The sequence below is a fragment of the Halichoerus grypus genome, chromosome 4, assembly GCF_964656455.1.
Source record: "Halichoerus grypus chromosome 4, mHalGry1.hap1.1, whole genome shotgun sequence".
Lineage (NCBI taxonomy): Eukaryota > Metazoa > Chordata > Mammalia > Carnivora > Phocidae > Halichoerus > Halichoerus grypus.
Window position 1 is genome coordinate 110237443 of NC_135715.1, and position 14018 is coordinate 110251460.

The 14018-nt window shown below is 38.5% G+C and overlaps 1 protein-coding gene across 3 annotated transcripts in view; it reads right to left on the reverse strand.

Annotated features, from left to right (window-relative positions):
- ZEB2 (zinc finger E-box binding homeobox 2) overlaps positions 1-14018 on the reverse strand; it is a 130361-nt gene that overhangs the window by 3198 nt on the left and 113145 nt on the right. For all 3 annotated transcript variants that reach the window (XM_078070758.1, XM_078070757.1, XM_036095673.2), the window contains 5 exons: positions 12747-12935; positions 11831-12045; positions 9104-9212; positions 6202-8171; positions 4565-4745 (listed from right to left, as the gene is read on the reverse strand). In XM_078070758.1, coding sequence (XP_077926884.1) covers positions 4565-4745; positions 6202-8171; positions 9104-9212; positions 11831-12045; positions 12747-12935 — 2664 coding nt within the window. The remainder of the gene's footprint in view (positions 1-4564; positions 4746-6201; positions 8172-9103; positions 9213-11830; positions 12046-12746; positions 12936-14018) is intronic.

Sequence of the window (14018 nt, forward strand, 5' to 3'; positions counted from 1 at the left end):
GCCTCTAGGGCATGCTACTAGTTAGAAAACGCTGTAGGCTGCTATATGTTATTTCATTAATGGTCTTTATCTTACTGGAACGTCCAATATAAATTTAGTGATGACAGATGTGGTAACGCTAGTACTAAGTTCTAGAATAGGAAGTTATTTACCTGCAAGAGAAGAAATTAGAAAAATATTTGTTGGTGACTACTCATTGTATTGGAAATAAGGAAGATTCTGGTAATCTACTTCAAGGCAGCTAATGGCCTGAAGGAAAAAAAAAAAAAAAGGTATAACTCAAACCACACAAGAACCACTTTTCAGCTCTTAGAAAAGATGTTTTGAATGAGGTAAGCTGGATAAGAGAAAAGAGAAATCCAACGGAGTGCCAAGAGTTAGGAAAGACAGCGTGCTTTTCCATTTGACAAGACCACCGTTCTGGGAAGGTCATTTAACAGGAAGCAGAAGTATATTTGGGAAAAAGATAGAGGTTTGGTCTTCCAGAAGACTTCAAGTCACGGTGCATGAATTAGGTCTCTCTCGTATGTACTTGGACCTTAAAGAAAAGGATGCTCTCGGGAGCAAGGATAAGACGTTTCTGACAGTGGCGATTCATTCATAGAGGCAGGATGGTGCAGTGTTAGATAGGGAAGATGGGTTCTGGAGTCTGATTGCCTCGGTTCAAATCCATCTTTTACAACCAGCTGTGCAACACAGGCATGTTAACCTATCTGAGAATCAGGGTCCTTGTTGATAAAAGGGAGGTCATTTGGGGGACCTAACTTGTGGCCCCAGGCATAAGGAGTAAAGGAGGCAATGTAGGTAAAGTGGTTAGTACAAGGACTGCACATAGTAAGCACTCAATTAATGTTAGATAATTTTATTCGTTTTTATCAGTACACGTTCAGTAATTCCCCAAGTCGTAAGCAAGATAAAGAGCAGAGCACATGGAAGAAGTAAATCTGAATGGAAAGAAGAGAAATTATAGATGAAAAATTTCTCGGTGCTTTAGTTGCTACCGCATGCATAGGTAGAACAGTCCTACAACCTCCTTTGGATGTCTCATCAGCTCAGGAGCACAGAAGGTGGGACAGTTAGGTGACTTCATGGATCGGCTGTGAATAATCGTGAACGACTATCACAGTGACTACAGCTGATACGCCTCTCTCTTCTCCAAAGGAACAAAACACAGAGCAGTGTCCTGAGAGAGAACAAACACTCTCCAGGACAAGTTTCAAGGCCTGTTAGAAATGCTTGGGGGATGCCCATTAAACTGCAGTCTCTTATATAGATATTTTGGTTACAGGCAATCGATTTTCAGGGAATTCAATCAATAATAAACAACATGCTTGTAATAGAAATATATTAATTCTACATTACGTACTGACAATCTGAAGGAATAAAATGTGCAGTTATTATGCCATGCAAAGGACAGAATTTGGGGGTAGGGGTGGGGGGGACTGACCTATACCTTGCACTAAATATTCTAGTACTGTCCAGAAGTGTCGCTGGTTAAGTATTTAATAAATTCAATTTAAGTAGGGGCTGCCTTGGACGTTCATCTCTTTTTAATTCGTTTGTTAGGTTTACCTGATTCAAATCAAGATTCCTGGAATTAAATTTCCACATGAACAAGATTCAGAAAAACCTCCAAATTGACATTGAGTGAATCAAAACTTTTTAGGGTAATTTTTTCCCCTAATCTCAAGGTTCATGATTCACCTGACAGCTAGAATGATAACTGAAGTTAATAAATGGAAGGTTTGTGGTATGAAAAATATTATCATATAACTGAGAAACAAAATTGACTGGTAATTTATTTAAAACTTTGACTTTATCTACTCAAAAGTAGAAACATTTTTATTACTTTTCTGAATAAGGTAGGTTTAAGAGTACCTACCACAACGTCTCAATAAAGAAAGTACTCAATAAATGTCAGACTTAAATTTTAGTGGAATACAAATGAGTTCCTGACAGTGCCTAACACGAGTTTCAGATTTTGTGTTTCACCGTCCTGGCTTGTGACAATTAATCCCATTGAAGTCAGCATCCCAGTCCCGATCCCAGTCCCAGGCCCCAGGAAAAGCAAGCAAGCAATACGCCCTCGGTAAGGAAAATTAAGCATTATGTCTTTGGTGTCTGCCTAGGAAATAAATTAAACAGGGAAAGGTAAAAGAGCACAAGATCTCAAGAAAAAGTAGCTCATAATTTCCTTCTTAATTTAAGCCATTCTATATGTTAAATTGTGGACAGGTGTAACAAACACACTTTATCAATGACACATTTGTAAAATCAGCACATAATCAAATGATGATTCAGCTTCATTTCCCAACCTTAGAATTAATCAACCCAGAGACTGTTCTCACATACAATTTTCATATTAGTACATTCTCAAAGTATTACTAGTAATAAATATAAACAACTAAGAGGCTTCTGGGGCCCAATTAGGGAAGGAAAATGGACTAAATTTTTACATACATCACAGTGCTAGAGAATTCATGAAGAACTTCACGGTGATGGAACCTAATACAGTGACAGTAGTAATGTCATGAGATGTTTGGTCAAGAGACCAAAAAGTTAACACACTGGAAACTTGACAAGCTAGGAAGGCAACGGGAGGATAATTAATCACACGTTTAAAGAAACCATTGTATGGTTAGGATCTCGTTGCTATACATTACTTCTAGGTAGCAGATCCTCTCACATCTTAAAGAACCAGCACACTTTATTTTTATTTTTTTAAATACAGCATATTTTTCAAATTTACTATGCATATTTGTGTTTGTCAACTTTTGGGTCTCTCGACTAGCAGTATGCCTATGAAGTTTATGGACTATCTCATTGATAAGAAATAAGGATATTGACGGGATGTCAATATGTATGATAGCCCTCACTAAAATAAAAGTTTTACACTCACCATGTAGTAAATGATAGAGTTTGCATATGGTCATATAATAAAATCAATCAGAGAGGGAAAGATGCCTTCAGTGATGTGCCTATTGCAGCTGAATAATGAAATACAAAATATATTTGACGTTGATTAAAATATTAAATTTAGATATGAAAATATCTTCATAAATATTTAAGTAGGACTCGGTACTAAAAAAAACATCTATAGATATCTCTGATAAAAGACAAAATTAGGAAAATTTTGACGTTTCAAACATGGAATTATATCACACAAGTATAGAAACTATTGGGATTTGCTTTTCAAACTAGGTTGCCTTTAACGTATCATTAATTGAACTTTTAAAATAATAACAATATCAGACAGTTGAAGAAAGAGAGATTACTGGGGTACTGTTATTGATCAACCTTGTTCTCTTCACAAATACCCTCAACACCTACTGTTCCCCCGACTTCCTCCCACTCTCAGGCTGCCTCCCGCACCTGCCCAGTGAGGAAAGAGGGAAGATGAGGAGGGGGAGTACTCCCCAACGATGGTTTTCAATCACTAAAAAGGGCACCAGGTACTTAGTCAGAATACAGCAGAAAGTACTCACATTACCCTTCCTTCTTTTATCTTTTTCTTTTTTGTCTTTTCACCACTTTTCCCCAAAAAGCACTGTTAGGCTAATCTTTTCGCTCTATGTTGAAATGTTTGATAGTAGACTTTCTCGTTTAAGAATGAGAGTTTTTATATAATTTCCCTCTGCCAATATTTTGATTGAGACCCTACACTCTTTCTTTTCCCATCTAGGGCAAGTACAGCATGCCAGATTTCTAGAGGAGAAAATTTGGAACCAGGAGGTGAGGCTGAGTTGCTTTGTGGTTAAAGGTGGAAGGAGGAGGAGGGAGGGAGTGAGCACGGGTGCAGTTCCACTGCGGAGCTGCAGATCGGATCTTGGATTGTGGGAACCAGCGCTGCTTTGCATTATGGTCCTTCGCCTTTCTTTTTAAAAATTAACTCACTATCTCTCTACTCATGGGGAAGAACTAGGCTGCTATCTTGTCAACTCTGTATAATTGTTCCTAGTTAGTAATGCATGAATTGGAAATAAGCTAATTAAATGTAGAAAGTTTTATTTTAGTCTTCCAAATAGAAGTAGTTTCAGTAGCTCATTTGGCATATTACTTTACTTATACCTTTTTCTCTCACAGTACTAACACTTCCGCTGTATTCAAAAAATGGCCAATTTATAAGACCAAACAGAACCACCTCCAAGTCGCAGCTTACTTGACGTTTGGATGATAAATCTGATACATCACTGACTGAATGTTTCATTAAGTTTTTACACAGAGCAAGTCATTACAACTTGAGAATGTGAACATATTTTCAATAACTGGCTTGTGCCATGCCATTTCATTGCCCTGGCCACTTACATACACCTTCGACAGGATCTGTTAGTTTGGCCTCCAGAGTAACTTGAAAGATATGAAGACAAGCACACTCATAAACACATGAATGATCCAATAAACAGGCAACAAAAAAGTCCTACGGAGCTAGGCAAAAGCATTATTTCTTCCTTGTTGAAGGTATCAGCATATGCTACATCTTATGTCGCAGAAGCGTACTCATTAAATATTATGAAATGTGCAGCAGGCCGGGAAGCTCTAACTAGCTAGTCAAAGTCACTCATACCTGTGTGTTCGTATTTATGCCGCAGAAGGGAACTGCTTTTCTGGAATGTCTTGTCACATAAGTCACATGCATACATGCCACTCTCTGTCTTCTTGATCTTCTTTCGAGACAGACAGGAGTCGGAGTCTGTCATGTCATCTAGGCCTGACATGTAGTCTTGTGCTCCATCAAGCAATTCTCCCTGTGATATAATCACATAGTTCAACACAGTCTCCTCTCTTCGTGTTTATACCAAACAACTTCACGTAGGCTGACATTTGGAGAACCTCAAAAGTGCTTGCTATTCATCGATCTCATTAAGAAAAAAAAAACCAAACCCACACAAAAAACCCTACTACTTTCCATGAACAATGTATGAGGTCTCACTCTTCAACCAAAATATAAACCTCCTCCGCCCTAGATGGTAGAGCTCATTGTTTTTTAAGGGTAGAAAATGGTCAACTCTGAAGGTGAGAAAAAGATAAAATTTTCTAAAATCCTCAGTTTTCTTTATATCAGGAAATATCCACCAGTGAAAATCAAACATCAGAATTTGTGTATTTTCCAGTGTGGTTAACTTTAGAAATGATCTGTAGCTGTAGAAACCCCATTTTAATTGAATTTTATATTTAGGTACAAAATGTTATTATTATGCAATCTATTTAAATGTATGTCTACCAACTAAAGGCCTCAAGCTATATTTTTATATTTAATTTTCTAATTTGAAATAGGGAATATTAATAACACTTTTTTATCAATGTTCTATCTATGTTAAAACAGCCTTCAGCATTGAGCAATAATGAATGTGGATCAGTAAATTATTAAATTTCTTGATATTTATTTTGTCTTGATCCAAAGGAGTGCAAACTTGCATGATAACATACATTTCCATTTGCTAGCTCACAGTTCCGTTTTCTTAGACTACGTTTGCACTAATTAATATTAGAGGAGATTAAATAGGCTTAAACACATTTACAAAGAGGGCAGACGTACTGTAAATCGGAAGACTGGCACAGCCCTTATAGAGGAGCACGGCTACTTATGCTCCTGTTTTGCAAACAGGGATTATATACTCCGTGTTGTTAAAACACACCTGCTTTTGGATCGGAAACCCGTAAATTATTTACCGGTTTGAAAGGTCCATCAGAAGTCAAGCGGAATATACAAAATATGCTTTAAAATGCTCTCCCAAACACACCATTTTCTATAAAACCAAGTACATATCGGATTCATACACGTCTTATTGCAGATTGTGAACTGTGAACATCTGCACAAGTAGGGGACTGTTCTGGACGCTAACTTTAAGCATCTATGGAAGTCCTGTCAAATACCATCAGGGCTGTATAATTGTAAAAGCATACAGATCAATCTAAATAAACCTCAAAAATAAGTCTGAAGTTCTTTATCTTTCGTAAGGCAGCTGTGTTTCCACAGCTCCGTGTTCCACTGATTCTCCATTTGTTTGTCTAGCCCAGCCAGCTTGAGGTTCAAGTGAAAACCAACTCTGCCATGTCTGTTGAAAACACAGCATTTGATTTTTTTTTTCACTAAGACTCTCTGCCCCGTCCCCCCCCCCCCCGCCCGCAGCATGCACATACACAATGTAATATAATTTTCAAGGTCTCCTCTGTTCAGAGCAAAAGGGTAGGTCTCTGTACCTGAAATCCTTGTTTCCGCTGGTACTTTCTCCTTTGCTGCATATCAGCAAAAGTAGCTGCTCCAGTTGGGTAAGTATAGGCCATATGTGGTAGGAAGCTCATCTGATCCAGTCCCGGGTATGGTCGTAGCCCAGGGATACTGGTCTGGACTGGTGGCATGAAAGTGGCAGGGGGAAATGCGCTTTGTGGAGGAAGAGCTGTGTACAAAGTTTTGGCACTAAATGGGTTCATGCCGAACACTGGGTTAGTGCTTTTGTTGTCCAGATTATTTGAGTTTGAAAACTCCTTCTTGATAAAAGTCAAGTTTAGAGGCTCATCCGAGTTTTCAGATGACGAAGAAACACTGTTATGGTCTAAATTTATGCTGCTAGCTTTCGTTTTGTTCTTTGTGGCTATAATACTTTTGGGTTCTTTCATTTGTTTTGGTAACGACAAGTCCAAAGGCTCAGCCTGGAGCTCCTCTGAAGAGAAGCTGTTGGGAGTGTAAGAACTACTGTGGGAGTTTTTAGAAGATGTGGAGGAAAGATTTAAGGGAGAGGGAGTATTACTCCTGGAGTGGTCCAATTTCTCAACTGGTTTAATATTGGTAAAATGGGAAGGTTTGGTTAGCCTGAGAGGAGGATCACAATTTGTCACACTGTTGTGGAGTTCTGCTATGGATGGTGATGTTATGGAGTCCATAGGCTTTACGGGAGACCTGGGTAATAAAGAGTCTTTTGTGGGAGGGTTACTGTTGGGAGCTAGCGGCTTGGAGTTCCTTTCCAGTGATGGTGACCTGGAATTTGAATACTGGTAGACTTTTCGTTGCTCAAACCATTCCTTCACAAATTCCTGAGGAAGGCCCACAGCAATGGAAATTTTCAGCAGTTCATCAGAGTTGGGCTCCATGTTCATAGCATAATACGCTTTCAGTACAGACATGTGGTCCTTGTATGGGTTGATGGGGCTTGTCATTCCTTTCTCAGAAAGTACAGATGACAAGAGGAGGGCTTTATTATCAACAAAAACTCCGGCTTTGTTGGGGACTATGTTGTCGTGAGGTTGCAGGACTGCCTTGATCTCTTCATTCATCTTACAAAGGTAACGTTCATGCTGATGCAAGGGAATGGGGCCAGGGAAACTTTCTTTACAGAACTGGCAAGAAAATGGAGTGGATATGTTGTGGTTCTCGATCATTTTATCATCAGTGACCAAATCTATTAAAGTACGTAGCTTCTCTTTCTTTATATTACTGATCTGTCTCCTTGAGTCAGTAGTCAAGCTCTGGAGGCAAGCTTTGGCTTCATTGACTTTTTCTAATGTATAGTCAATAATACTTTTAGTGGCACCATTATGACTCACTACTGGAAGACCTACGGGTGGAATATTAGGAGAAGTGACTCCTTGTTCCTCAGGTTGAGAGCATGGATCCTTCATGTGATAACCTTTCAACTTGGAAATTTCTTCAGCCTTGCAGTCCATTTTTTGCCTGGAAACCGTATTGTCCACAATCTGTAGAACCTTTTGTACCTCGCTTAAGTTACTATTCATCGTGGGAAATCCGAGTAGAGGGGCTTCCATCCCTACACCTAAGTGCTGCATTGGACTCTGAGCAGACGGATGAACTCCCAAAGGGCTGGTGGCTCCAAGTGCACCATTCATAAAGGGACTAGTGCCACTAAACCCGTGTGTGGCCATAAGAACTTTATAGTCATTGAAGTCTAGTGGTTCTGTTTTAATTTTAAGTAAGCCTGTCTGTTCAGACATACTAAGTGGTTTTCCATTCTCCAATTTGTTTCTTAACTGGGTAATAGCTGAATTAGTAGGAGAAGAAGAAACAGAATTAGGGGAAGAACCCGTCTTGATATTGTTTCTCATTCGGCCATTTACAGAGATTAAACCAATACACTTCTTGCTGCTGATGTGTGAACTGTAGGAACCAGAATGGGAGAAACGCTTCTTGCAGTTTGGGCACTCGTACGGTTTTTCGCCTAAAATGATAATCAAAATTAACATTACATATCTTCGAGTGGGTAATGATTGCAATTGTCCACCAATGCAAGAATCTGTGAAACCAAATGGAAGGAACACAGTGGGGTACCTCTACATTCTAGGTGCTTAGCTTAGAATTATGTGGCCATAACTGTTTCTGGGCTTTATCTACCCCGAGAGAACATAATTCAAGATGTTAGCAGTGGAAGGTGAGGGCTATCTATGCCTTTTTCAGCCAAGATCCCAAATCTTGTCTTGCCATCGGCAGCCTCCTATTTAAACAGAGTGTCAGATTAATGTGTGGTCAATAGCACCATAAAGATGTCACAGTATTTAAAGGGAAGTGTAGCCATGGCTTTAATCAACCCTGTAGAGATCCCATTGATTCTACCAATCCAACTAGTCCTTTGAATAGCATCCAATTTGGTAATAAAATGCTTGGCAGAGCTATCAAAATAGTTATAAAGAAGAAATCTCAGTGGTAGGATGTTGTTCTGTCCTATACAGCTCCCAGGAATCAAGGAACATTTATCATACAAAAGCTCTCATCCAAAATTCTTCAGTGTTTTCTTTCATGGTTAGGTATCAAAAACGAACACCCTTCAGAATTTGCCAGCCGAGTTTCTTCAGGTCAAAAATATTTAATCTGTAGAAGAGCGTTTGAAAGGACAAAAAAGGAGCCTCTAGATTTTGTAATAAATCAAAGCATTTGCAATTTTTAGGAAGTCTACACATTCCTTTTCTTTTTGTAAGATCTTGCTACTCGTGGTACCACAAGTCTCATGAAGGCAAAGCAGGCTCACGTGGTTTGTGAAATAAAAGGGTAGTTCCAAAAAGCTACAAACAGGATTGTGTAAATTTTAAACAATCTTTTAAAACTCCCCTAATGAAACAAAACGCAAATGTGAGCACCAGCACCTCTGCTACTCACCACTGTGAATTCGCAGGTGTTCTTTCAGATGGTGTTTATATTTGAAAGCCTTGCCGCACTCTGTGCATTTGAACTTGCGATTACCTGCTCCTTGGGTCAGCATTTGGTGCTATAAAAGGAGAAAGACTGACATCAGTTTTGTGCGGGAAGAACAAAGGAAATTTGTTACAAATATTTTTAAAAGGCCTCTATTTTTCAGACAGGCCAAAAGGTTTGAGTGCATGTTTATTTATTTGCCCAGTCTTTCAGAGTTGCAATAAAAGTGATAATGTTGGCAATAAAATTGGAACAAATAAAAAAAAAGTGCTTTCACATGCGCATCCAACACTTGCTTTAGAATTATCTCTGTAGTCTCTTTTCCAAAATGTTTCTTTGAGCCTTTGGAGATGAGAAAGTGTAATTGTAAAGATGTTTGTGGTTTACTGCACATTCTAAAATCTGAAGATTCCCTGTTGGAATGCAACTGTTTTGTCAAGGAAAAAAATAAATATTATCCTGAAAAATTCTAAGTAGCCTCCAAAAAAACTCCCCATGCAAAGAGCTAATTTTATCAAATTTTCTGTATCAGGGTAAAAGTAGAGCTTATACTGAAGCGATATCAATTTTAAAGAAGAAAAAAAAAGCACGCACACACAAACAAAAAAAATTCTTGACTATAAATATTTCATTACACGATAAGCATGTTTAAATATCCCATTCACTGTGCTAGTAGCAAACGTAAACCCTGTTTTTCCTGATGTGTTGCATATCAGATTTGATTCATTATCAAATGCAAGAGACAACATCTTGGGTTCTAGCTGCTTGAGCAGTTTTATCACAGGCCAGTAGGAAAGACTTCAACGACTTTTCATTTTCCTTTTTAGTAGTGTGCTAGGGAGTAGGGACAAAAGAGAAAAAAAGTTTGCTGAAAAGACAAGTTAAAAGCAGCAAAGATATAATCAAACACAGCTGACCTTTTTGAACAAGAGAAAAAAAGCACTGTGACTTAGAATGCTAAAAAAAAAAAAAAATACAGTCATCCACTCTGGATGCTCAAGGTAGGAGGTCAGCCTTCTTCAAGCAGCAATGACACAAAAGCCTTTTGCAAAAAGACAGCACAGAAGCGGTATGACAACTGCTAGGGTGTGCTGAATCTTCCCACATTCCTAGTGAGACAGATGGTGTTACATGGGACACAGGGAGGTTTGTTCAAACAGCAGCAACCTTCAAAGATCAAGCGGAGCCCAGCCCGCGGAGCGCCATTGAGGGACCAGCGCTCATATGTTGCTGAGTTGCATAAACAAACAGCAACAGCTGCTTTGTCTCCCCCCACAGCCCTCAGAGGACTACTATAAACTTTAGTTGTGCCACTGTTAATATGATACAATCATTTTAATTTACTAATTGTAAATGCCATGAGCAAATGAGGGGACTTTTCAACACCAAAGCTACCATTCATAATGCGCCAACACAATCACACTTCTGCATGTGAAATTTAAAGCAGTTATGCTAGATAAATATCTAGGCACTTTTTTTTTTTCCCTCGAGTTTTTGTGCATATAAGCAAGGGGAGATAAACTGTTACATAAGTGTAACTATGCAAGCATAGCTTTTGTAAGTGAACTTTGAAAAACGTTCAGGTGACAAGCCCAATCGGATAGAAATGGAATGATTTTCCTGAGCTGTTCTTTTACAATAGTAAGATCCCATAATATAGTATCATCACCATGTCTTGATTGTGTTTGGTTATCCTCATTTTCCTTATTCAAAGAAAATAATGCCCACAAGAAAAAAGAAGCATAAGAATGTTATAGGATGTCCGGTTTAACACTTTTTTTTAAAAACCGATACGGTAGCAAGGCTTAAATAGGAGGCTTCCAGATCTGTAAGGCCAGTTACTGGGACTTCAGGCACACCATTTCTGTTACCATTCAAACACGTAATACCAATCTGCAGTCATTTCTCCCAGGAGGACAGAAAGAGCAGTTTTGCTAAAACATGTAATGGACACTGTGAATCATTCCTATTCAAACATTTTAAGGATTTGAGAAGCTGTGCTTACCTCTCAAGATAGAGTTTTTATTTTTTAACACAAATCAGCCAAAAGAGGCAGAACAATCTTAACATTTAGCCATAGGCATGCAAATCAAAAGGGATCATTTTAAATGTATGTCCAATATTGTAGTATCAATCCAGTTTATTTTATATATATATAAACAGATGTATAATATGCCTTTTTGATTAAAAAAAAACCCACTTAATTAGATTTCAGAAACTAGTAGCAGCTTGTAAAAACACTCTAAGTACCTGAAGGTGTTATATGACAAATGAAAGAAATACACACTTCTTTTACTCTGGCTTAGATCCTATATGAAAAAAAAAAATTCTGAGTAAAACTAGGTGAAAAATGGAATTAAAATTGCTGAGATGTTTAATAATGTATAATTAAAATGCTACGATTTCATTCACTTTTTGTGGAACATAAAAATGAAACTAAAGTCAAGTTAAAGTGCAAATAAAATTTCTAAATTAGAAATTAACACACTCATTCGATCGTGAACATAAGACTATTAAATCATATTAGAAGAGACCATCAAAAAATCATTTAGACCTCAATTAAAGCTATTACCATTAAAAGATCTGCATCTTCAAAATGCCATGAAAAATTAATAATGATTGCCAATCAAAGCAATATCGTTTCTCTAAGGGGTTATTATAGCAAGAAATCACTTAAAACCAACCCCCCACCTGATCTGTCCCTGGCTTGTGCGTCACCATATGCCGCTCGAGCTGGGTGCGGTAGGCAAACGTGTAGCTACAAAGAGGGCAGGAAAAGTTCTCTTCATTCTTCTCGTGGCGGTACTTGATGTGCTCCTTCAGTGATGTCAAGCGCTTGTAGCCCCGGTCGCAGTAGGGGCAGGTCAGCAGTTGGGCAAAAGCATCTGGAGTTCCAGGTGGCAGGTCTGTAGCCGAGAGACGAGAGGGAGAGAAGCAGGCCAAAAGGTCAGTAAATCAATGGCAGCTAATGGGCTGCCTGCCCAGGCTGGTATGACAGGAATCACTGCAATCTGCTCCACAAGAGCGCCATCACTGCCCCCGGCCCCCGCGCGCACCGGTCCCCGCGCGCACCCAGCACAGACTTGTCGGAATCAGCTCACGCTGCGCTGGGAAGTTAATTAATTACTGGCGCTTTTGGGGGGAAATTTAAACAGCTGATAAATGAGGAAATTCTCTTTAGGTGACTGACAGTTCGTGGTGAAAAACCTTTGGTCACATGTGACTCGGGAATTCACAGCCGGCGAGAGCTTTTTCAGGTGTCAGTAAAGAAGAAAGGGAAGGCGAGGGTCACTCGTTCTAAACTTTTTTTTTTGTTCCTCAAAAGTGAAATATTTCAGAAACATTGGAATCAATTCCGATATTTTTATCTCTTAGAAATGGGCTCTAATTGTTCTTGTTCTTTATTGGATGTACAAATGACACAAATTTGCTGACAAAAAAAATTTCACAATACCCTAAAATTACAGTTCTAATCTTTGCTCATGAAATTCCATGCCTCTGCAGCTGTTCCTCAAATTTTAAGGTAAACACCCAGGCATGTAGTGCATTTGTAATTGTAACAGCTGCAGAGGTCAGTGTAGTGGCTAAAAATGAATTACAGCCTCACCATTTTCTTCTTGCCCATTGGCCTCTGGCGTGCCAAGGCGAGACAGCTCCTCGGGGGCTTCTGGGTAAATAATGGCTGTGTCACTGCGCTGAAGGTACTCCTCGATGCTGACTGCATGGCCATCGCGTTCCTCCAGTTTTCTTTTGGCAAAGTATTCCTCAAAGTCTGATGTGCAATTTGCAGTCTTAACTGAAATCATAAGAGGACATCATAAATGTCTTTGCGGGGGCCTTCTTCCGAGGGGCCCAAGTCCATTTACATCATTGTTAGTACGAAATGTTGACTTGCAAAAAGACAACAAATACCTAGTTTATTTGTAAGAAGTGTCACAGATGACCAGTCATTGATTGAATGCTTATTCTTGTAATATATGCAAAAAAAAAAAAAAAAAAAGAGGACACTCGACTTTAAATTAAATAGGCACATCTTTATTTTCCTCTTCCTGGAATACGGGTCCGCATAATTCACAAAGAATGAAAGATAGTTTAAAATGTTTTTTTAGGGAAAATTTAAAAAATGAAAAAAAAGAGCTACATTCTAAGATCCATAAACATGAGAGATAATAGGAGCTCAAAGCTACTTTAACAGTCCATATAAACCTTCCTTTTCTTTTAAGAAAGGTATATTTAATTTTTTATTGTCCACTAAACTTAACGTGCCTAACCACAGATACATCCTGTTGCTAAATATAAGCTTTTAACCTTCCACTCTGCACATCACAGATGGCCAGGACTACACAGTCTGACACAGATGCGAAAGGATAGATATTCCTAGAGAGATAATAATGGGACTTTGTTAAAAAAATCATGGGATGTGGCACTTCACCTCGCCCTATAATTTCAATATTTAGCTCAGTGTTTTAAAGCTGCATGAAAATAAAATGAAGCTCATAAATAGAAATAAAATAAAATTAACAGAAATACTTAATAAAAGCAAAAGAAACTGGCTATACTGCTGTGTGATTTTGATATGATTGTTAACTTTTGTCATTATGATTCTATTCCCATGAAATGAATAATAGCTGCAAATCAATTTTAGCAACTGTGTCACAAGACTTTGTACATTTGAAACCTCTAGATACGTTTCTGAAATAAGCTGTGGCTTAAATACCCTAAATAAACATTTTTATGCATGAGACAGTGTTGGGGAGTGTGTCTGCTACAGTAAGTAGATGAATACAGTCCATTGCTAGCACAATTAATGGTGGAGTCCTACTTTCGTAGTTTCTGAGAGCTGTTAACCTTGATTCCCCTATATTCTTCACCTCACCTT